The sequence below is a fragment of the Narcine bancroftii genome, chromosome 3 (genome assembly GCF_036971445.1).
Source record: "Narcine bancroftii isolate sNarBan1 chromosome 3, sNarBan1.hap1, whole genome shotgun sequence".
Taxonomy (NCBI): Eukaryota; Metazoa; Chordata; class Chondrichthyes; order Torpediniformes; family Narcinidae; genus Narcine; species Narcine bancroftii.
In genome coordinates, this window is record NC_091471.1 from 347896875 (window position 1) to 347922519 (window position 25645).

General features: G+C 42.6%; 1 protein-coding gene across 4 annotated transcripts in view; it reads right to left on the minus strand.

The window, feature by feature from the left end:
• Window positions 1-22314, minus strand: part of usp43a (ubiquitin specific peptidase 43a) — a 379969-nt gene extending 357655 nt beyond the window's left edge. For 2 of the 4 annotated variants that reach the window (XM_069929602.1, XM_069929604.1), the window contains exons 1-2: window positions 20639-22312; window positions 12666-12803 (exon numbers count right to left, since the gene is read on the minus strand). In XM_069929602.1, the coding sequence (XP_069785703.1) occupies window positions 12666-12803; window positions 20639-21268 (768 nt within the window). In that variant the 5' untranslated portion in view covers window positions 21269-22312. Of the gene's footprint in view, window positions 1-12665; window positions 12804-20638 lie in introns of all 4 variants that reach the window. The other 2 variants (XM_069929601.1, XM_069929603.1) reach the window with 2 other exon arrangements.
• Window positions 22315-25645: the final 3331 nt, after the last annotated feature.

Here is a 25645-nt window from a genome sequence, read left to right on the forward strand (position 1 = left end):
TAATTCTAAGCGCAGGTGCATGTAAATTTAAGAAAAGTTCTTTGGTTCACAGTTCAATCTCACTTCTCATTCCTCCAAGTTCACTGGTAACAAGCAATTCTTATACTGTGCCCTGAAATGAACATGTATAAATTCACCAGGCTTTGGTGCTCGAAAAGGTTCTTGTAGGTTTGCAGAGAGAGAGATGTGCTGTTCCAGGATTTCCACAACTGAGGTACTACCATTAGTCACCTCAATGTCTCACTGATGAAACTTGTCCCATCAAGGTTTTCCAGATGATAACCCCTTTCTTTCAAGCTATCACAGAGTTCCTTTCTGTTCCACTTATTCCAAGAGAAACATCAGACAGATAGCACTTCCAGCCATCCACTGCACTGGAGCTTCTGTTTCAGTTCCAACAAGCTTCTCCTGGCTCGTTACAGCTGTGTATGACACACACAGTCAAAGACTCCCTTTTCTCTCTGAGATTCAAACTGTCAGCAGCATGTCCTTCTCTCTCTCACTTGCAAAACCCCTGACCTTTTCCAGCAAACAATAGGAGTCAGTCTTCTAGTCCGTCTGTTATTTTAGGAAAACAATAACCTCTGAGTAAGCACTTTGCAGAGAGGTCAAAAGCCTTGCAAAAAGGCCCAAAGTAGTCAACCTGGCTCTGGTTGTTCTTCCAAGACAATAGTCCATTCATTTCATGACATCATTTCAATTAGCACCTACTTGTGAAATGTGCACAGCATTCTCCATAGTTTCTGTAAAGTCACTGAATATGACTTCTTCAGTATTTCAAATGATCTGTTTTAAAGTGTGTGTATGCATGCAACCTTCTCTAATTATACCAATTTATCTCCCAATAACATTCCCAAATATTCCATCACAGAGCTCTTCTTGTCAAGTACTACAACTTGAGGATAATCAATAGAAAGGCTGTTTGGGCAATTGATCTTGGCCTTGGTTTAAGTTACAGCAGCCAATCAAAAGAATTTCAGCAACAAACATTTCCAATGTGTTCCACAAGACCAGCTTCAGTTACGCTTCTTGGGGATGGCTCCTGTAATAGTCAGAATACTACAAGTGAAGCCTTTCATCTCAGATGGAAAGTCAGGGGTTCAAGTCCTGTGGCAATGAAACATTGTTGTTCAAGGCTGAGAGAATTCAGTACTGCCAGACAGGTTATCATTTAGGCACGGCTTTGGTCTGTGTCATTCGTGGAAAGATTAGTGCAAAAGGAAGCCCGTCAAAAAACACACATTTAATGTCTCCATTTCAGAAGAGACAAAAAGCAACAATTAGCCCGATGTTTGTCATTACAAGAGTGCTAAGCTATATTAAGGAAATAGTAGAAAGATATTGATTCGGTTTGATTGTTTTGGTTTGCTCAATGCGGTTTCATGAAAGAGAAACAGAATATGTCAGATTTATTGGAGGTCTTTGAACAAGCAAGTAGATAAAGGCGAATCAATACATCAGTAACATATCAACATTAACCAAATAGATGTGAATATATACTATTTGAAAAGTTACCGCAGAAGGAAAGAATTCATGGCATCAAAAGGTATTATGTTAACTAGGGTGGATGATTAGCCATCTAATGGAAAACAGGGTCAGGATAAATATGTCGGTTATCTCTGCTAAATTAAGTACATTCTTCGACCTGCTGAGTTTCTCCAGCATTGTGTTTTACTATCATTTAAGTGGTGAGGGATTTATTAACATTTCTGTACTGAGGAATCTGGGTGTCCTTGCACATGAAATAAAATGTTTCCCTACAAGTTCAGCAAGTTATAAGGAGGAAAATGTTTGTGAAGGCAATAGAATATCTACAATGCAGGACAATTCTTAAGTACTATGCAGGATTTTGGTCTTCAAATCAAAGTAGCAATCAACTTAACCTGGTCAATTCAGAGAGAGAGTTCACAGGTTGATTCCAAGAATGAAGACTGAACAGATGGGAAATTAGAGCAATGGGAGGTAATCTTATTAAAATGCAAGATTCCAAGGGGGCTTCACAGGTAAAGCTGACAAGAGGTTATCTACTTGGGGATCATTAAAACTCTACTCAGGTGAGGAAGAATTTATTTTCTCATAAGACTGTGAATCATCTGGGTTCTTTTGCACCCACCCCCCCCCCCCACCAACAAAAATTTGGCGGCTGAGTCATTGAATACATTCAGCAGAAAGAGACATTGACATCAGAGAGAGGAAAGCAGGCAGAAGAGAAACTTTTTGTTAAATTGTATCTAAAATCATGCATAAAAGGAAGTCAGCCTGCAATTGTGGAAATAAATGTGGAACAGTAACATTCATGTGGAAGAAAATGAGGAGAGACAATACATGCCAAATGGTATAAATCTTGAAGTAAGATTACAAGAAGAATGAGCACCTTTGAATATAGTAGGAAAGGTAGCACAAGTTCATAAATCACATCGTAATATCCTGGATATTAGAAAATAAAGCTAAGCCTATTCAGAGCACGCTCAACCCCTAATGGAATATTGTATCTGGCTCTGGGGACCACTCTTTCGGAAAGATACAAGTTGGGAAAGGAAGTCCGAGATTTTCTTTGATGATCCTGTGAATGAGGGATTCTAGCTGCACTTTCAATTATTGGAAATGCTCGAGTTATTCTCCTTGCAACAAAGAAAGTCAGTGGAAATGTGCTCGAAGTATGTAAAATTAAGGGTTTTGACAGAAAATAATGGGTCATCAGTTATTTGAAGCCATTGTTCTAATGTTTTCTCCAAAGAAATCAGTCATCCAAGGAAGATGTCAAAAGCATGGAGTATTGTAGGAAAGGGAGATGAATTTAGAGCATGGATTGGCACATTGTGGCCATTGGTGAAACTTGGTTGCAGGAGGGGCAGGACAGGCAGTTCAATGTTGCAGGGTTCCATTGTTTCAGACACAATAGAAGGAGGAGATGAAAAGGGGAGGAGAGGCAATGCTTGTCAGGACAATGCTCGTTCTTATGCTCAGACAGGACAGACCAGAGGGCTCGTCCACTGAGGCTAAATGGGGAATGGAAAAGGACACTAATGGGGTTGTATTATAGATCACCCAATAATTAGTGAGAATTGCAGGTGCAGATCTGCAAGAGAGATAGCAGACAGCTGCAGGAGACAAACTTGTGATAGTAGGAGATTTTAACCTTCCACATATTGACTGGTCTTCCCATTCCATAAAAGGGCCGAATGGCTTGGAGTTTGTCAAATGTGCTTAGTTAAGTTTTCTAAACCAATATTTCAAGGCACCAACTAGAGAGGGTGCAATACTGGATCTCCTCTACATGAACCAGACAGGGCAGGTGACCGAAGTATGTGTTGGGGAACATTTTGGGACCACTGATCATAATGCTATTAGTTTTGTTAATTCTAGAGAAGGATAGATCTCATCTATCCACATCCATAATTCAGGGGAGACTTGTTCATACAGTGCAGTGGGAGTGTGAAACAAGCTGCCAGCTGAAATGGTGAATATGGGCTCAATTTTAACACATTTAAGAAAAATTTGGACAGGTACATGGATGGAAGGGGCATGGAAGGCTATGGAATGTGTGCAGGTCAGTGGGACTTGGCAGAATAGTTTGGCACAGACTTGAAGGGCCTATTTTCTGTAATCTTCTATGTTTACAAGGACTGCATCCTAAAGGCACAACTATACCCATCAAAAGCAAATTGGAAAAGAATAACTCAAGGGGAAACTATCCCCATGCATAATTAGTGAGATCAAATTACACTATGGCAACAAATTCTATTCATCTTCTGTGCCATAGAATTCATCTTTCGAGCAATGCAGCCCAAAGTTGTTTTGTTTGGGTGTAATGGAAGATTATCCAATTCTTGGCATAAAATAAGTTTACTGAAACTTTGAAAGAACTCTTTTTTTGCACAATTTTGGAGTGATGACTGGAAAGTGTAGTCAGATCAACTGGATGGCCCTTTGAAAGAACAGGTCCAAGTACTGACTCAATGGAACGAAGGGCCTCTCGTCAGCATTTCCACCAACTTTTATTCCTCAGTTATCATGAGCAGGTGTCATCGTCAATTCATTACCATTGATGCTGCAGATTTTTTGCCTTGAACTAAAGCAAGGTTTACATTCAAAATACTTACATTTGCTGTAAAGAAGCATTCTGTCACTTCCTTGGGTTATGTGTTGTGATTTAAATGCATATTCTCCTGTTATCGTTTCTTTACATATCCCTTTCTAAAGGTAACTTTCTGTGCAAAACTGGAGTTCAGATACTTTCCCTTTTACCCTCCTTAGAATATTATTTTTCTTTTCTCTTTGAATACAAGTATACACCCTCCAATTTAAAATTCCCCATTACCTCCTCATTTAAATCAAAATTAGACAAAAATTTATTTCAAAGTTTCAGTAAACGCATTACATGCCCAGAATTGATCATCTTCCATGATCCCCACACAGAAACAACTTTAGGCTACATTACTCAGGAGATAAATTCTACGACCTGAAAGAGGAATAAAAGTTGTTGCCACAACGTAGTGTGACAGTATCATGAAACTCTAATTATACTGACCCAGGTTTACACCTCATCTTCAGAAGAAGCTGAGGTTCAAAAGTCATCATATTATCCACCCACATTTTTCCTTTGTGGTTTTCTTTTGGAAATTTCTAGAGTTAAACACAAAAGTCTGTAGATATCATGGTTGAAGAAAACACAATGCTGGTGAAACTCAGCTGGTCAAACAGACAATTTTATAAAGCAAAGAAACATAGCCAATGTTTCAGGCTTGAGCCTTTCACCAATGATTGATGAATCCCTTGGAACTATCCCATAGAAATTTTTGTCTGCTCAACTGACAAATGGCACTCATATATGCCATTGTAGCAGGCCGAGCGATCACAGAGTTAGATGGGCATAATCACCTCCCAAGTCGGTTGGCGCAAGATGGCCCAGGCCCCCTTCCCTTCTTAGGAGAAGCCTGCGTTGCAACACTCGTTGCCTCGGTAACGTCGCCGCTTCCTAGTTGTGTAGCGCTGAGCGGGCAGTGACTCCTCAACACGTGGACGTCACTCCCACAGACCAACGTGTTCTAGACAGCAAGTGGCACATACCCTTAAAGCAGCGTGTAAAATTCAAATAAAGTCGTGTGTATGTGGACGTTTTTCATTTCAGCAGGCGCTGCCATTAGGAGACGCTACACCATCACCACCACAAAAGTAAAACTAACCATCAACAAGGCAGAATTTCATCCTGATCCCTTCATGACCCTGCCCCTCAAACCCTTTTTGCACAGAAATCAATGCTTCTCACATTCCTCCAGATTAATACAAGCAAGATTTTATCATTCAAAACTACACATTATTTATGATAAATGCATGGACGGTTATTGTAACAGAATGAAAGGCAATCTTTCTGATTTATAGGGCAGAGGAAGACTTTGCACTTGGAGCACTTTGTTTTTAGCATTTAGGTACTAGTGCATCAACTTTTTCTTTTCTGTTCAATTTTAAAATGGCAGCTGCTGAAAGTAGAGCAACTGTGATAGTGTCTTCAGATGTTTTTCTTTAAAGGTATTACCTTGAAAGGAAGTGAGCTTGTGACAATACTAATCAAACCTTTAATAAAAGTGCCAAAGAAATTATATATTTCTTTTAAACTGCTGAACATAGAAGTTTATATTTGCGTTTACTTAAAGTATCTTCTAACTAGCGGGCATTTGATTGCTTCCAAGGGCAAAAGTCCAACCAATTTAAAAATCAAGAAGTGCTCTTTCGATATCAAAACCAAGCTGATAGCCTTGCTTACTTGCATACTTAGATTTCCAAAAGGTATGTTTCATCAAGCGCCTCTCAGGAGCCCAAAGCTTCCTACATAAATACCTCGAAGCAGTGTCAAACATACAAGGATCCAACCACTCTGCTCCTCGAGCCTGCCCTGCTACTTAACGTCATAGCTGATTGGATTCTAATCTCAACTCTACATCACTGTATACCTTATATACTTGTAAAAAAGTTAAATTACGCAGAGCATTTTTAAAAAATGTTAAATGGGGTCAACTATTACATGGATGCTACTTTTGAAAGGCTGAAATTCATACTGGAATCCAAAATACCATATCACACTCGAAGGTCCAAATGATCTCTAAATGAATAAAGAGCAAAAGCAACAAATTAAAGTAATAATCGAGTCTGCGCACCAAAACACACATCCTCTCTTGGGGTGAGGTAAAACACAGGTTTCTGTTGACACCGTGGTTAAGTGAAAAAAAACACATGCTGGAGAAACTCAGCAGGTCAAACAGTGCCTTTATGTGGCAAAGGTGAAGATACATCACCAACGTTTCGGGCTTGAGCCCTTCATCAAAGTGTGGGAGAACATGAGAGATGTCCGAACTAAAGGGGGAAGGGGGTTAGTGAGGGTGGGAGATAATTCTGAGTCAGATTCTCAAGCTCGCACGTCCGTCCATGGTCTTTCACACCACTCCAACCCGACCACCCACAGACTGGAGGAACAATACCTCATTTTTCATCTGGGCACCTTCCAATCCCAGGTCATGAACATTGAGTTCACTGCATTCCACTTATAAGCTTGCTCTTCCCCCCCCCCTCCCCCTTTAACTAGTTATTCCAGTTCCTACTTCCTTTCTCTCTCCACCTAGCCTCGACTCCTCCCCCCTTTCCTGCGGTGTTCCCCTCTCCACCTATCATCTCCCACCCCACCCCCCCTCAATTCAGACATCTCTCATGTTCCCCCACACCTTGATGAAGGGCTCAAGCCCAAAATGTTGGTGATGTAGCTTTGCTGCATTAAGGTACTTTTTGACCTGCTGAGTTTCTCCAGCATTTGTGTGTTTTTTCTCTCCTACCACGGAGGAAGTCGGGACTGCGGTTAAGTATCTGCTACATCAGAGGCATCGGGAACTCCGATCAGTGGGCGGCCACATTGAAGGCGGCAGGAGTTCCAACGGATGAGCAGCAAGGGCCAAGTTGCAAGTTTGCGACAGAGGCCCCAGGAGCTCTGGTCTGCCGGTGGGAGACTAGGATCAACTTTTACACAAATTTCTACAGTACTCAAAAGTTTCCTTTCCCCTCTCTGCTCATGAAGAGTATTTGTGCATGCCTTAAAAATACAGTATTCAGATCCTCTTCCACCCCCCCCCCCAACCCCCACCCCCTATATCCTTTCTGGGAAAAAGAGTTCCAAAGGGGAAAAAAAAACTCACCTTGTCTGCTTTAAAATGGACTTCTTGAATTTAAGCTGCAGCCCCTCATTCCAGATCATGTCACGAGGAAATATCTTTTCCACATCCATGATGAAGTACAAAGTAGTTTGCAGAGTGATATTTTAAAAAAAAAATACTGTACATTTAATGCATTGGGCCAGAGACAAAATGAATTAAAACTGCATTGTGGAAAGATTTCCAGAACTTTTGTTCATACTTGTTTTCATGAATTCCTAGAGAATACTTTTTTTTAAATATATAAAAAGTTTGCATTGGCGAGCTTTAAATTTTCATACAACTCTGTTATGATCCATTACCCTCCATTTTGTATTATTATGCCTGTAAAAGCTTTTTGGATTTCTTTATATGGAGATCATTCTGCTCTTACTTTTTTTTTTTAATTTCCTTTATTTTAAACCTCCTGAACTTGCCTAAACTTTCAGCAGCTTTAGAAATCCATTGTAGATCGATGACCAAAGAAATGCTCGTTAGTACCGAATGGGGGGAAAAAATGTATATTCAGGCATTCCAATCCATCAGTTGGCCAAGACAGTTACTAAGCATTAACTTACAAAGTTGAAAAGATGGCCGAGGAAAACCCGTCAAATATATAGTTGTCCAACAATTTTGTTTTAGCGGGCTAGTAATAAAAGAAGAAATGCTTTATCAAAATTTCCTAAACTAAAATATTAAATGCTTTTGAGGAAAACATAAATGACTTGGAGTGAGTTTTGCGTGAAAGAAAACAAAGGAATACGGCTCCAATAAATAAATGTGGAAGAGTAAGGAACACACCACTCTCGAGGTCAATGCCTCCTGACCTTGGACCATTCCGGCCAAAAATGCAGTTCATTTCAGAAATCCATCAAATAAAACCAGCAATAAAACAACATTTGTCAGTGCACCATGGTTGATGGTTGGAAGGCATCAAGGAGTTCTGAGAAGCTGATCCCACATCCACGTCCCATTCCAAAAGGAAACCAAAATCCCTTGTGCCAAAGGTCCACAAGCATACCTGCTGCTGGGAGCTCTCAAGGTTTTAAGTATCAATGCGTGCCACTCATTAACAAGCAATAAAACTTATATTTGAAAAGGAAAAAGTATGTATCATGGTTAATGTGGATTATGGTGTGAAAAATAAAAAATTTAAAAAAAAAATTAGAAATGCAAAAAAAAAAACAACCAATAAAACTTAGGCTAAATGCTGCATAAACAATTTGGATCACTCACTTTGAATTTTGTTTGATGCCGAGTGCATCAAGCAAAAATGAAAGTTGAGACTCAAAGCGATACATTCTAAATGCTGGCCACAAAGTTCCCATGGTTATGTTCATGTTTTTCCTGAAAACAGAAATGAGGCATTAAGAGAATACAGGAAACTTTTTTTTTCCTCTCCATACCACTCAGAAGAAGGACCTCCAGCTCCAGCTCGAGATAAAAGCCATGAATGAAAAGTTGACCTGTGCCACAACACAAACCCGAATTTAGTGAGAAAACAAATCATTAAGCAGATACTTTAGTCTGCATTTACATTAGTCGCCAAAGCAAATTTCCTTTACTGTAAAGGCATATTCCACCTGGTCTTCTCACTTCGGCTTTAACAGAATGTTTCTTACACATTCAAAATCCTGCATTAGCAACATTGCTCCCACCTCCTGCCTCCTCCACCTAGTATTTGCACTTTATTACATGCACCTACTCATTTGAACGAAGTGCATTGATCTTAAGAACGTTGAAGGTGAAATGAACGAGCTATTTTTAAAACATGGTTTTAAAAAGTCTGCCAACAGTCACTGAAAGTGGCCTCTTGGATGAGATACTGAATTAAATGTCCTAACAGATGATTTCAACAGGTCAAAATGAAAAAGGGAGATTAACTCTTTATTAAATTCTTTTTGTCATTTCCGATCTTTCCTCCCTGGAAAAAGTGTGGACTCCTAATTCAATAAGATTCCGCAGGCACCAGCTCACAGCTGGTCTGGATGAAGAATATTGGTAAAATATTCAATGAAAGGAAACATCAAGACAAATTCTACTCCAACGTGAAGTCAACATATGCACTCAACATGATGCTCCGCAATCCTCACATGCTCTAAGCTGGTGGGTTCCAAAGAAAGAGGAACCAAGCACGCGAAGGATGAGTTTTCTGCATTTGCAACCACCAGTGATGGATGATCCCGTCAGTCTCTTATCAAGACATCACACTGCAAATGCCAATCTGTAGCCAGCTCAAATCAATCCCAATGATATATATGCTTTTAACATTCAACACCAAAAGATTGGGCAGCACAGTTAACTGTTAAAGCAACATTGTTACAGTGCCAATGACCCAAGTCCGAATCCAGGACTGTCTATAAGGAGTTTGTACGTTCTCTCCGTGACCTGCATGCTTCCTCCAGGTGCTCTGGTTTCTTCCTACCCTTCAAAAATGTATTTGGATTGGCGGGGGGGGGGGGGGGGGCCACAGGTTTGTAGACTAAAGAGGCCATTTCCCTGCTATAAATCTCAAAAAGTTCCTAATGTCGCTCCCCTGCACCAAGTTTAAAATCCAAACCTTAACGGTGAAGTCTCAGGGCTCCTCCACGCCAAGGATATGTGCATGTTTTGTCTGTAAGTACACTAAAAATAAATATGGCACACATACACATCCTTACCCGAGTTGGTCCCAGAATGGCGAATTACGCATGACGTACCATGACTGTTACTAGGTCTGCTGCTGTAAAAAATAGTTGTTTGGAATGACACCCCCCCCCCCCCCCATTCCATCTTGGTGCTTTTTAGACAGCAGACATTGTGTTAAAAGTAAAAACACCAGATAGTTGAGAATGCATCTTTATCTTTGCTACACTGTTTGACCTGTTGAATTTTTCCAACATTGTGTTTTTACTTCAACCATGGTGACTGTAACTTTTGTGTTGCATGATCACCTGCATGGAGGTACAAGAAGCTCGACTTCATCCGGGGCAAAGCCTGGTCAGTTCATTCCTTCCACCATCAGCGAGCCAAAATAACACCAGATGCCTGCTTCGGCTTTTCCCAAGCATTTCCCATATCTACCGTCTCCACTGCTTTGACAGTCAAGGATAACATCACATGTTACATTTGGCTGGAAGGATCTCGAACTTCATTGAATAAATGACAATGCTGTTTGTAATAGTTGCTCTTCTCACTCCATAATACCCTGAAAACTATCTCTGCATTCCAATACCAGCTTGTGTTTATTTTGAATCTTTAGCATTGAGTAACTTGCCAAAATACTTTACAAGGATGTAGTCAAATTAGATTTAAGAAGAACAAAATCATGATCACAGCTTTGTCTCTAAATAAATTTACCTGCAGGGCAGCATGTTCTGACCTTGCTACAATTAGATCCTTTGAACATCAGGTTTACTCCGTTGGTGGGTCTTATTCAGCATCATTAATGGCCAATCATGGAGTTTCCCATTTCACCTCCTTTGTAAAGCGGTTGCCTTCGTCCACATTAAATTTCATTATCTACAGTATTTCACATACACAGCACGATAACGGGCCATTTTGGCCCACAAGTCTGTGCTACCCAACTTACACCCCATTAACCTACTCGCCCAGTACTTTAACAGTGGGAGGAAACCGGAGCCCCTGGGGAAACCACACGCAGACACTGGGAGAAAGTACAAACTCCTTACAGTGTGGGATTCGAACACTAACCGCTATGCCAACTGTGCCACCTTGACATCTCTGACCTCTCCCATCGGGTGGCAGAATTGAATGTCAATAAAGTCCAAAATTGGCTCAGAATTAAGAAAAAAAAAAAAATTTCTGCAACTGAAGATTTTTTCCCCACCAAATCATGCTTCTTAAAATAACTTGGAAATGAAATACAACTCTTTTTTTTTAAATTCAGACAAAGATACCCGAAACAAATCAGAAATCCTCATTTGTCCAAATTTTTTTTGGAGCGGAACTGACTAGGGACGTTGGGCTCCCAGCAGAGGCAGCAGTAAAAACCTCAGGCTCCTAGCACGAGCGGGGTCTCAGTGGGGAAATCAGTGCGGCCAGCATTTTTTTGGTGAGAATTAAACATTATTTTAATGCTTTAAAAGCCTTCCCTTGTTTGTTGTTGTTTAAACACTGTTACAAATGATTTGCTTTTGCTACTGGGCTATTATTAAAAAGTGACCAGTTCTCCAAAAAAAAAATTATCCAAAATAGGCCCGGCCCCAACCATTTTTGGACAATCAGAGTTGTACTGTAATGTTTCAACTTGCATGGTCTTGCTCGGATACTTCTAGAGAAAGGGCGTTAACACATACAGGCCCTTAAACACTACATTGGAAAGTTTCAGAAACTATAACATTTTTCCTCAGTTACAAGGAATTTGAAGCAGGGTACCACCATGGGACTGCATCTGATGCTCCACAACATTGTGCTTTACCTCTTCTACATATGCAATTTCAAGTTGTGTCAACAGAAATTTCAGACAATTTTTTTTTGCTGTTGCTGTGAAGGCTTATTAAAAAATAGTGTTGATTCACATGTACACACTGTGACTAAAAATGCTGATGCAAACACAGATACCACCACCATGATCAATTCAGTCATGTGGTTTATGACACGCTGGCAATGACCCTTGTGCTCATTGACCAAAGTAGAAGTGACAAATGAACAGGCTGTTGAATGGATCTGATGTCTATTTTATGGCACCAGTAAATTTGAATTTTAACTCTTTCAAAAATATATTTTAAGAACAGGTTTTTCACAAAATTTGCAACAAAAAAAATTGAAAAACTGCTTTTTCAAACTAAGGAATAATGAATAAAAATGCTTTGTCAATTTTTAAAAATGGCCATGATTAATTGCAATGGCAAATAATATTTAAAACCACAGCCTGTATTGTGAAATATAACATCAGAAGCCATAAACTCATGTTGCTCCCTTTATACTCAAAAGATCATTCACTTATTGCTGATGTAGGTTTTCGCTACAATAATCGTCACAGTCCCCATCTCTGTAGAATTTCCTTGTAAATGTTAAATACTAAAGTAAAATTTTGATCATGTTGGATCTCTTAAGAAACAGAAAAAGGTTGGAAATAGCAAGTTGAGCTGTATCTTTGGGGGGGGAAATGTTAATATTTCAGGCTGGCGATCTTTTATCAAGACAGATGATCAGATTGTAATGTTAAAACTATGTCGCTGTTGAAAGACACGCACTTAGTAAATATTTCCACCATTTTCATTTATTGAAGTTCTCAATTATATTAATGACATACACAAAGAGCAAAACATACAAGGCCTATATTGTGTGAAACTTCTCCATGAAATTGAAAGAAAAAATGTAAAGGGGAAAAATTATGACCAGAATATTTCATTAATCTATACTTGAAAGTATTTTTGGGGAACATTTTGAAGTATTTTAACAGTCTCATTCCTGCAAATACAACAGGTCAAATTCATCTTAAAAAAGAGGTTCCTCCAATTAAATGAAGGAGCTACACAAACATACCTTTACAGAAGGCTTTGTTTTTTTGCTGGGTGAACAATTGAGGTCTTCATGAATTCTGTTCAGTAACCACAGAAGGAACTCCAGTGCATCATGCTGGGAATTTCCACGGAATTGAGATCCATATTTTGCCACGATGTTCTGAAAAAAAAATTCCACTGCTGAGAACAACACTTCTAAAACAGTGAGAAGTCAGAGCTGTTAAAAGGCAAAGAGCAGCCATGCAGCAGATCAGAAGGGTCAAGACAGAGTAAATACAAGTAGGCCCTTTCCACTTAGATTAGGAGAGGTAAATACAAGAGGACATGGCTTTAGGGTGAAAGGGGAAAGGTTTAGGGGAAACTTCTTCACTCAGAGTGGTGGGAGTGTGCAAAGCGCTGCCATCTGACATGGTAAATGTGGGCTCACTCTTCAGTTTTGAGAGTAAATTGGATAGATACATGGATGGAGGGTTATGGACTGGATGCAGGTCAATGGGACAAGCGGAATGATATTAGAAGGGCCGAATGGCCTATTTTCTGCGTAGTGTTTTATGGTTCTATCTGTCCTGGAACCACTAACCACATGAAGATTTTTCTAAAAATTAAAGGGGTCAATCCTTTAAAGAAAGTGGAAAACCCTAGAAGTGAAGTGTTTACAAGCACTGGAGGAGGAAGAAATGCTGATCTGCCATATTCTATCCCCCCCCCCCCCCCCCCCCACATTCCCATCAACTCCCCTCAGGTTCGACCACACACCTTCACAATAGGGGCAAAATACCACATCCAATCACCCCACCAACTTGCACGTCTTACAGGCATAGGAAGAAACTCAAAAATACCCAGAGGAAACCCACATGGCCCCAGAAAATACAAATATATATACACCCAGCATCTGTCACCCAAGGATTGGTAGATGCCAGAGAAGTGTATTTTCTGGTTGCTTGAAATGTACTCTTACAATGTTTAACTAATACACCTGCATTAAAGATAAACAGTTTAAAAGAAAAACACTATACTGTACTTCACTGAACAAACTTCACTTGCATGAATATATAAACCTTGAAGCATTTTACTTTATTTCCAGTCACATTCTTTGTAAACATTTAACTGTTGCTGCATCTGCAGGTTCCTCCCCCTCCATAGAGCACATTATAGATAATTAACCACCCCTCCCACAAGTCTACAAATAAAGCCCCAGACCGGGGCAACTCTTACTAAACAGGGATAAGGAGACATTTTAAGAGAGTCACTCCAACAGCGAATGGCATCAAGCACCTCTTCACACTGGGCAATGCCTTTGCTATTTCACCCAATGTTATTCAAACAGCAAAGTGCATCCAAGGCCCTCCACTGGCTGAATATTTGCTTCCATCTTCAAAGGTTTGTGTGTTATTTCAGAGAACATTTACAATTTTAAACCTTACCTTTTTTAAAAAAATAAACCTATTCATTTTACATTTTTTTTGCCTGTTGCTTGAGGCTGCCAGTTGCTTGAATTCCAGATCACGGGCATTTTACTGCAGGAGGCAGATGGTGCCAGGGATCAGAACTGAATTCCAATGTTAGTCAGCAACTGTTAGCAGTTCAACTGTGTGTTTGCTACTTTTATGTATTTTACCCATTTTATGCTATTTTGAAGCCATGTTCAATAAATGCCATTTTAACACGGAAGAAACATTAGGTTTTTTTTTTAATTAGCATGCAAACCAGTGAATAAAATAAGACAATGTGCCATTTTTATATAGAACTATTCATGTTATTCAATCAAATGAAAGAAAGTTGCTTGCTGAGCCACATTTCCTCATTTTCTTCATTTACAAATGGTAAACATTTCATCTACTCATATTGATAAAAATAATGTAATGAGGTCACAAGAAGTTTCATGACGAGGGAAATGAGGATTTGACCTAGAGTGATGTCCAGAGAGGAAATGGCCATAAAGTACAACGTATCAATAGATTAATGATAGCATATTATCAACCAAATGAGCTTGAAGACCAGTCTGACCTCCACAACTAGGAGTGGGAGGAACATTCAAAAGAGTACAATTAAAGATAATAACGTACATTTGCAAATATGTGTTTCTAGAAGTTTTGCTGAGTCTCGAATAAGTAACTACAATTACTACACAGCCTGCATTGTGAATTTAGCTTGTACGTTTAAAGGCCAAATTTTCCAGCAACTGAGATAAAGAGTGTCGATAGGTTTACACCAATTGCACTCAATTACAGCCAAGTCAGGTAGGAGCGTACAATCCAGTGTCTGAAGTAGCAGCAAGGTCACGTTGGATCAGGATCAATGACAGACCGTCCAAGGTCACAATGTTAATAACTGCTGTTGAATGGGGCTCTGTGTCAGGGTAGACACCCGGCTGTGATAACCAACTGGAAACAGAGTGAGGTGATCTCTCACACACACACACACCCCAGTTTAATTAATGGAAGTGGGGTAAATGAGGTCAAAGGCAAGTCTCATTGTCAAGATGAATAATGATGGATACAGTTGGAGTCTAGAGTAAAAACCCAGTTCGGTGTTGGAGCCCAGAGGGAGGTCGGCAGCAGGGCAAGGTAGAACTGAGAAACTATAGTAGAAGGGAAGGCAAGAAGGTGAATAAAAAATTGCTTTCTCTGGAGTTGGAGGGTACAAATTTCAAAAGGAGAGGGGAGTGGGTACATATGCACCTTGCTAAGCTTGGTATAATTATAGCACAGGGAATGGAGAACTAGCCATCCATGCTGTTTTGTGTTGAACATCATAGACAACTAGAGTATTCACATCACTGACATTAACAAACCGAGGCATTAAAAACATTCAAGCAAACGTTAACAAGTCTATCTTGGAATTGACTGCATCCATTGTCTCATATTATCAGTGACAGAAAAGCTACGAGACAAGGTGGGTTTTTTAAAATAAAAAAAAATGGTGAAGCTTCACTCACGTCTTTGTGGATTTAATTTAATAATGAATGCAAAAGAAATGTTGACCAATTTACGTACAGCAATAGGTTCCACTTTTCAATCAATAGAACTGGTTTTGCTCCCAACATGCACTAGTGGTGAAATCACTAGAGTTCTATTTGAGATACCTGACAAAATATTAAATTAAAGCATCAGTGTTAAATATTCTGTGAACATTCCAAAGGATAATAAAGAGGGGAAAAAAAATCAACTTTGGTTCCTCTTTCGACTGACACAAACAAATAATAAAGACAAGAGCCTACAGATAATGGAAATACAAGAAGAATAGAAAATTCTGCAGTGTCGATCTGGCTGCAACTGTGCAGAAGGAGCATTGGGATCACAAAATGACCACACTTTTTAAAATTAGAACTGAACATTGTAGATGAAAAGCTATAGTGCATGTGGTAGGCAAAGACAAACAAGAACTCTTTTTAAAAGGCAGCAAATGAATATTGAAAGAAATGACAAAGGCAATAAAATAAAGGAATGAAGGCACAGGATGTTTCGAAAATTTTCTGTTGCATTTCCACAAAACTGCTAACCACCCAACAGCACAATGCACAAGAGTGCTGGAGAAACTCAGCAAGGCATGCACCAGAAAGCAAAGGGTGACGAAGGTCTCAGGCCCAAAACATTGGTTAACCTTTGCTTCCTCTAGATCACACATGTCAAACTCTGGCCTGCGGGCCAAATTTGGCCCGCGATATAATTATATTTGGCCTGCAAGATCATATTAAATATATATTAGAGTTGGCCCGCTGGCCAGCGCGCCAGTATAGCGCATGCACAATGAAGGTGAAAATGAAGACGCCAGAGGTGTGGAGGGATCTCAGAGTCCCGAATCCCGGAGATCGGAGCGCCGCACTCAGCCCGCCCGGCTTCCGGACGCACAGACGCGGCTGGAGTTGGGGACCATCCTCGCTGGGTCTGCGCTTCAGCGGCGACGCCAGACCGAACGTCTCATTGGCGATGCCTTCCCCCTCGCTCCGTGCGCGGCGGACCCTGCCTCTCGCTCCTTTTGTTGGAGACGAGCCCGGCGCCGTGAGATCGCAGTTTAATCCCTCTCCAACCATGGGAGGGGGGTGGGCGCAACGCGCTCTTCTCAGCCAATTCCTCCTCCGCCCCGGACGCCGGCGTTTCAACGGGGGGTTCGGGTGCCTTCGTCAGGCGACCGACCTGTTGGTCCAAGACAAGGGGAGAGCGTACAAATTCCACACAGACAGCACCTGAACTCGGGTGAACGTGGAGCTGCAACCCCACATTCCACATCAGGACTGTGTGTAAGATTGGGAGCAGTGAGACGGAAGCTTATTTTGTTCCTGTGATTTAAGCCTTTCTTGGGGTGGGGGGGGAGGGGTCCTTCTCTGACCACTTGTCTAACAATTAACCTAATCAGATGTGGAGTTACCACAATACAACAGTTCTCAACCTTTTTCTTTCCACTCGCGTCCCTGTGTCATTGGTGCTCTGTGATTAGTAAGGGATTGCTTAAGGTGGTCTGTGGGTGGGAAGAAAAAGTTTGAAGACCACTGCTTTAATCATCCCTCATTGACTCGTCTTGTGCACGGTTTCAGAACGCTAAAGGAAATGGGCCAATGACAATTTTTCTCAAGCAAAATATTTCAGTAACAATTGGGTCTAGAGCAGTGATTCTCACCCTTTCCTTCCCACTCACATCCCACCTTAAGCAATCCCTTACTAATTACAGAGTTCCGATGGCATAGAGCACACATGTCAAACTCTGGCCTGCGGGCCAAAGTTGGCCCGCAAGATCATTTCAAAAATGTATTAGAGATGGCCCGCTGGCCGCTGCGCCAGTATAGCACATGCACAGTAATACAACAAATCCCAGAATGCATTGGCGTCAGCCTGTTAATCTCCCCCACCTCCTCTGTTTACGTTGCAGGGTCTCACTGTGGACTCTGGTTTTGGGGCCTGGCCGGTGTCAGGGGAAGCCAAGGCTGCTTCCCAGCGCCCGGAACCGGAGGCCTCGGGCCTGACCTCACCAGGACCGTTGCCCACTCCCCCTCCCTGCCTCAGGCCGATCCACGATTCACGGTGACAGGGCCGCTGATCCGCCGAGATGCCGCCCTGCAGCGAGAGCCGATGCCCCCGCACTGTTGTTGTCCAACCCGATCGCCCGCAAACCCCGCCCTCCCGCACACAGGCCTGAGTAAGGATTATGAACTTTAATCTCAGGATAAAACGATCTTCCAATAGTTTCATGTCACAGTGATAAATATATTCCTGGTTAAAAATGGTCCTGCACCTGGATACAAGCTCATTAGGCATAAAACTTGAGAAGTGTGTAAAACAAAGGATATCTGTACCAATGGAAAAAGGGCATGGCAAATAACCCTGCTAGAGTTCATGCCCACAATCAGTCACCCATTTGATTGTTTCAGGAATCATGTTATTCTCCCACATTCTCAATAGCCCTCAGATTTTACTATTCGACAGCACACTAGCAACATTTGACAAATCCTCTATAGAGAAATATTATTTATTGAATATTTTATTTCTCATTTGTTAATGCTTCTAGAAAGAGTTTATCCAAAACTATTATAAAATATTTATTTTAACAAGAAAAAGTTTAACATTACATATGTTGAAAGAAGAGAAAACATGCAGATGTTGTTGAAAATTTTCAATAAATATTTAGTTCAGCCCTCAACTTAGTCCAAGTTTTTAATTTTGGCCCTCCGTGAATTTGAGTTTGACATGTGTGCTCTAGATCAAGGCTTCCCAAACTTTTTAAACTCGTGGAAGGAACTCTTTTGGGAGGCACTTGGAAATCGCAGAACTCCAATCGTCATTTAGTTTAAAAGACCTGGTATATACACAAGCACGTAGTCAAATAAATAAATAGAAAGCATATTAAAAAAAAGTAAATAAACTCACCAGTAGCGGATTAAATTCCACCCTGAGCTTTAGTAAGGCCCCTCCTGACCTTGCCTCATCATGAGGCTGGGCTACCCACGGCAGCCCTTGCTCCCCATGACAGGCCTGGCTAACCCCGCCACCTCTCGCTCCCGGCCCCAGCCCAGGCCACCTCCACCGTCCCTCACTTCCCGCTTAGGGAGCAAGCGAGAGTGGGTAGGGAAGGAGCAAGGGAATGGGGGGGGGGGGGGGGGGTGGGGGACTTTAAATTTTAAAAACGTGATGTCAGGCTTCAAGACGCCAGTTTGTTTTGTTCGAGTTGAGGCAACGGTTTAGAAACACAGATAAAAATTTAAATTAAATAAAGTTTTTTTTAATATAAAATGTTTTAGTTATTAGTGTCCATTTCTTCCACAGAACTCCTGCGCGTTCCAAGGAACCCAGTTTGGAAAATGCTACGTGACCTGCTGGGTTTCTCCAATCACACCGTCCGCAGACTTTCCTGTTTAATTACCATCTTCATGTGATGCTGATACATTAACAGTAAATTTTCTGTCAACCACCATAATGAAATAACTGAGCTGATTCAAGGAGTGTCAAATGTGGAATTTGCATTAATTAAGTTTTCTTTGACTATTTTAAAAGCACCATTTCAAAAACTTCACTACGAACAGCTGGCATTTTCAAGTCCAAATCTTATTGATGTTATAACTTGCCAATGGCTTGGACTGGACTCTGGGGGGGGCTGCAGAAGTATTGGAGGCAAATCTACAGACACTCAATGACTCTTGGGAGGGGGGGTTGGGGGTTGGGGAAAGAGAAACTCTCTTGATTCTCTCTGCAAGACCGAAAGAAGCATTTTGGCCATTCCTGCCAGTGGCAAATCTGTCGGCCTTGCAGCAGGCAAAAACATGGCCTGTTTCCACTCCGTATATGGTTAACACTGTTTTATTACTATGATAATAAATTGAATCTTGAACTTTGGGAAATGTTAATGTCTACATTTATCTGATATTTGAAGTTGGGAATTTGATAAGTGATTCCAGGAAGCATTCACTATCTCCAACAATAATGTGCAAAAAGACTGGGAAGGAAGGAAAGAGGGAGTCATCCAACACAAAAGATGAAATATACTGAAGAGGAAACTCAATCAATTGGTGGAGTTTAACAGCCTCCTCTTGCTGTTGTAGACTTGAAATTGGACAGAAAATCTCATGCTCTCCAAATAGCAACACGTTTGTTGAGTTTCGTGATCTGTTAATGCACCTTGGCTCAAGTGCCAGACCACTTCTATCTTATCATTTTACGCTCACCACAGCACAAACGCAACTTTGCAAAAATGCAAGTTTCAAAATTTCAGAGCTATTTTTTTCTTTAAATGTAGTGACCCTTGGCTGGTGAGATCTCTGTGAAAGTGTTGCTGGGGAGACCTGCTCCAGGAACTGCATTGAAACTCGGACCTGCCACATCACAACTCCACGGAGCTCTGAATCAACAATTCAGCCAGCCATCTCAATAGCAGATCATTGACCTAATTCACTGCAGAAATTTCCCCCTTTAATCTCGGATCTCTTTTCATCCCCATGATCCGCGGCTGATACACAATTTTCTCAAAATCAACCCTTCGAACGCTGCCGAGTGCTGGTTTACAGAGAGGCGCTTTCAATTCCCAATTCCACCAGAGGGGAAAATCATTAACTTTTCCAACTTGCAGCATTGCCTTGAAATGAAACCTCCCAAAACTAACTTCTGCAATCACCCTATTGCTGTCACTGATCCAAATGGGTGGATAGACTGGATACTGCGGGGGGGTGGGGGGGAAACCAGTGTGCAGTATTGGCTGCGAGCGAGATAAAAAAGGAAACTCGTATTGTGTTCAACACCAGTCACTGAGCGATGCCGGAGCTGAATGCAACGCTCTGAAAGTTAGGCAATGCAAAATTCCTGTCTCGCTTGGTGCGGGGGTCTGAGCATTTGGTTTTGAGCATCGACTTCTCCAAAAACCGAATGCACCCAGTGAAGAGCGGCCGCTTGCACCTGACACATCATGGGCTTGTCTCGCAGTTGTAAGAGTGGGGCACCCCGGTCGCCGCCCACGTCCCATTCCTGCTCGGAACACCTTTCCCAAGCAGCCGGCCGAGGAAGAGCTCCTTACCTTGAACTGCACGGAGAGCTGCGGCGTGTAGTCGAGGGTCCAGAGCGCCCGCACCAGCACGGCGAGCTGCTCGGTCACCTCGGCGCCGCTCCGGCTCGGCGCCTCCCTGCCGCCCAGGGTGGCGTGGGCTCGCAGCTGCCTCGTCTCGGAGCGGTACTGCTCCAAGCCCAGGTACTCGGCGAACAGCTCGGTGTTGCTCAGGCACTGCACCACGGCGTTCATGAAGCAGGTGTTGCCATGGTTTTTCAAACCCAGCACTCCGGGAGGTTTGTCCCCGTGGCCCCAGGACGCCCGGTCCCTCTCGGGCTGCGGCTGCTTGTCGGCGGCGCCGAGCTCCTGCTGCTCTTCCATCCCGGCTTCGCTGCAGGTGGCGAGGGTGACGGCTCCATGCCTGAAGCCTCCGTCGTCCTCCTCCTCCTCCTCCTCCTCCTGCTGCTGCTCCCCTCCCCCGGCGGGCGCCGCCTCTCCAAAAGGTGCCAGAGTGAATAAAGTTTTGAAGACCCCCCTCACGAAGCTGCCGACCGACCTCAGCGACCTCCGCCTGAACAGTCTGCCCGACAGCGTCTTCCTCCGCTTGCTCCTGGGCACCTTCGCCTTCAGGGTGGATGTCGGCGGCTCCTCGGCATCCATCGCCGGCTTCACCCTCTCCTCCGCGGCTTCATCACCTGGGCAGAGAGCACTAGACGGGAGCCCGCTGCAGCCCCATCTCCCACCCCCCGAGCTGCGAAATCCGCCGGCTGCTGCCTTTCTCGTCCAATTGAACACACAAGAGTTGAAGCAATTGCTGGAATCTAGCAGAGCCTAGGTGTGCTTGCTACCTGACTCCATGTTTATTCGCCAGGCATCATTTGAATGAGTGCGGCTGTTTGGCGGAGGTGCCCTGCGTCGCTCCGCCCCGTCCAGCCCCACTTCCTCGGCTGTCACTCAGCGCGGAGCCGCCGCCTCTTCCCAGTGGCAAAACTTGACCCCTTCCAAGATCCCCATTAATGGATGGTGGACGGTTCCTTCTTTTCTCTTTCGGTGCCGTGGGTTCTCATTCCCCTGCATCTGATTTCCTATCGAAATCAAAGTAACATCGCTGGAGCGTTTTAAAGCGGGCGATCCCACCTGTTGACGAGTGAGGGGCCTGTCGGGGCTCTTGTTCAGCGCATCCAAACTGCAGCGAAGCCCAGTCTCAGCTTTGGCGAGCTCAGCCCCGGAATGAGCTTCTCTTCGAAGTTAATCCGGGTCGGCCGATTCGGGATCGGAGGGTCCGATATGCGGTGGGTGGGCTTGTGCAAACAATTCATCCCCCACCACCCTGGTCACGGCACTTTCCCTGCCACCGTCATTGAGGCTGCTTCAAGTGCCCTTGAGCGACTGCACTGAGATTGTTCAAATGTCCAAGCACGATAGAGGACCCCCCAAAACTTCTAATCCCCGCCAGGACTATTAAAAGATCGAGGTTTGGCATGAGAGCAAAGCGTCCAGCGTATGGGGAAACGAAAACGCAACGTTATCCTGCGAACTTTTCTCAACACTGGGCACATTCGAGACACAGGAGAATGCAGATGCAGAAATCTGGAGCAAGACGAAGCACCATCAGTGGAAACCCTTCATCAAGACCTTCTGTGCACCACACACAGTCGAAATCGTTCCTTTACTAACATGTGCAACGATAGGCTCCACAAACATGAACGTAATTCCAGGAGACATGAGAAAGATACATCATCTTCTGGAATTAATCAGCCATGGGTCGATGGCTGGATGGAAGGAAGCCAAAGAGAGAGGGATCTTCAAATCCAACCTTGAACCAAGGCTGATCTCTTGATATTCAATACTAAATGTCCAGCCGGGAGAGATGCAATTACATTTGAATCTCATTCAATTTTAGGTGGCACACAAGAAGTTGTTGAAACCCACAAAAATGTACAACCATGAGATCACTGATCACCAAAAAAAAATATTCTCCACTCTCTTGAGGATGGATATTTTTCTGTCAGAATACCAATAAATTAATCAATAAGCTATAATATTGACTTTGAAATGGAATGATCAAAGCCAAAAAAAACTGCAGGAATACTGATTGTGTTAGGTACTGACCCAAGGAGTCTGGCACACCAATCAGAGAAGAGCTCCATTGTTGAGCAGTTTGTCACTGTTTCTGTAGCAGAGGTCATGCATTGATCTGGCATGCAACATGTCAGGTTGGATTTCTTATGAGTTGTCGTCTTAAAACTTGGGCACTGGTCTCGCCAAAAGAAATATAGGAATGGTGGAAGACAACAATCTAGAAGGGCCAGGATCTCATGGAATATTTGTCACTTGTTTAAAATCTTGAAACATTGGGGTCCAATGACTTGTGTCTATTCTCGACAAAGCTTCAATACTGACCTAAATCTGTGGATCAAAAGGACTTCAATAAGCAGATTTCCATAATGTAACTGAATAGCTAGCAGTGTGCACAAGTATGAAATGTCGATGTGAAGCTTGCATCAGTCTAAGATGAAGTAAAACACAAGAAACTTAGGTATATTCTTTGACTGACATTGAGAAGTGAATGAAAGAATGTGGTACAGTGACACCAAAGTCTGATTCTTTTGTGAAGTTGATAGGATGTGACATTCACTGATCTTGTCACCATGTGTGTGAGGGAATTGCTCTTTCGTACTCGCTGCTCTCTAACACCATCTACAACCATCACCTTTGCTCATTTGGTCTGAGGGACTCCTGATTCCCTGTGGTTATGAATTTCTTTTTTCTTTTCCATCCACTAATGTTCTGGTGCAGAGGGAAAAGCGTGCACTCGTTTCCATAAAACATTACAGCACAATACAGGCCTTTCAGCCCACAATGTTAGACCCTCCACTTTAAATTCATCCATATGCTTGAAATTCACCAATGTACCTGCCTCCACCACTGTTCCAGGTAGTGCATTCCATGCACCAACCACTCTCTGGATGAAAAAACTTTCCTCTAAAATCTCCCTTGAACTTCCCTCTCATTAAATTAAACCCATGCTCTCTTGTATTCAGCAGTGGTGCCCTGGGAAGGAGGTGCTGGCTGTCCACTCTATCTTTTCCTCTTAATATCTTGTATTCCTCTATCATCTCTCATTCAATCCCTCAATTTATGAAAGCTAACACCCCATAAGCTTTCTTAACTACCCTGTTGGCCTGTGAGGCAACTTTCAGGGAACTGTGGACGTGGACCCCCAGATCCCTCTTCTTGGGATCCTCATCAATATGTCTGGTCACTTCTCTCAGCCTTGTGAAACATGATCTGCCCTTCACAGAGCCATGCTGACTGTCCCTGATCAGACCATGATTCTCTAAAAATCCTTTCCAACAGCTTACCCACCACTGACGTAAAGCTCACCGGTCTATAATTACCTGGACTTTCCCCGCTACGTTTTTTTAAAGAAAGGGACATCATTTGCTACCCTTCAGTCCACCGGTACCATTCAATGTTTTGCTATGATCAAGTCATAATGGCTAACTACAACTGGGGCTACAATGCACTTTGCCTTTATCTGATGCTAACTGTTTATGATGTATGACAGGCTGCTTTTCAGCATCTAGTTTGGCATCGCACTGCAACTATTTAAATTGGCAGACTTTGCACAGTTTGTCTGCTGGGTTTTTTTTAAATCAATACGCATTGGTTAATTGCGCATCTGGAGCCTTGCGCCTGCTGTATTTTCAAGTGATATCCAATTTATCCGCCATTATATCAAAGAACAACCTGAAAGATTAAAAAAATTCTTTTGAATTGAGAGCTATTACTTTAAACCCAAGATCAGTAGATTTAACTAAACGTGGTTAAGTAATAGTATCTAGCAATTTAGTACAGGAGCAGATAAGAATGGAACGCTTCAGAAGAAATAAATCACATCTCTGGTTGGAGGCAGTTTCTTTGTCAGTTTCCAGGAATGGATGAAAATGATTAACTGAAGCCAAATAAGTAACATGAATTTACCACAGGATGAAATTCTTTAATTTTGTAATCAAATTTCAGTTTCTTGGATTTTCTCCAAAGCTATAAAAATCACCATTTAAATTCATGTTTTATATTAATTTAAATTAATTAACATGCACAATTAATTTAATATTCCCTGTGTCTCTCTGCAAATGTACTTTAGCTGCTGCTCAATGGCTGAGCTCCTTAATTCTATCACTTTGCTTCCCTTTCTCTAATCTTTCCTTCAGTTACTTCACATTTTCCTACATCCTGTCCTTGTCCCAAGCTTAGACGATCCCGCATCTTATCTTTCGATCTCTTGGCGTTCGCAAAAAGTCCCACTGTGCCCACTTGCCATGGACTGTTAGCAAATGCCACTCCTAAGTGCCTTAGCCCATTGTTTACCTCCCTGTGAAATGGTGCAGCCGAGATAGGTAAACTGGTTGACCGTTTTGAGTTTTGTGTGCCCGATGGAGATGTGGGGGGGCTGGTAGTCATGGTGGGGAGCTGGCTGATGGAGGACCTCAGTTTTCTTCAGGCTGACTTCCAGGCCGGATGGGTCACGTCTCCAGAATGGAGGACCATCGCCTTCCCAAGATCGTGTTATATGGCGAGCTCTCCACTGGCCACCGTGACAGAGGTGCACCAAAGAAAAGGTACAAGGACTGCCTAAAGAAATCTCTTGGTGCCTGCCACATTGACCACCGCCAGTGGGCTGATAACACCTCAAACCGTGCATCTTGGCGCCTCACAGTTTGGCGGGCAGCAACCTCCTTTGAAGAAGACCGCAGAGCCCACCTCACTGACAAAAGGCAAAGGAGGAAAAACCCAACACCCAACCCCAACCAACCAATTTTCCCTTGCAACCGCTGCAATCGTGTCTGCCTGTCCCGCATCGAACTTGTCAGCCACAAACGAGCCTGCAGCTGACGTGGACTTTTTACCCCCTCCATAAATCTTCGTCCACGAAGCCAAGCCAAAGAAAACCTCCCTGTATACCAGCCCTGATCTAATATAGCCAGCATTTTTCACAACTTAATACTACGCTCTTTAAAATGGCTATCTCCA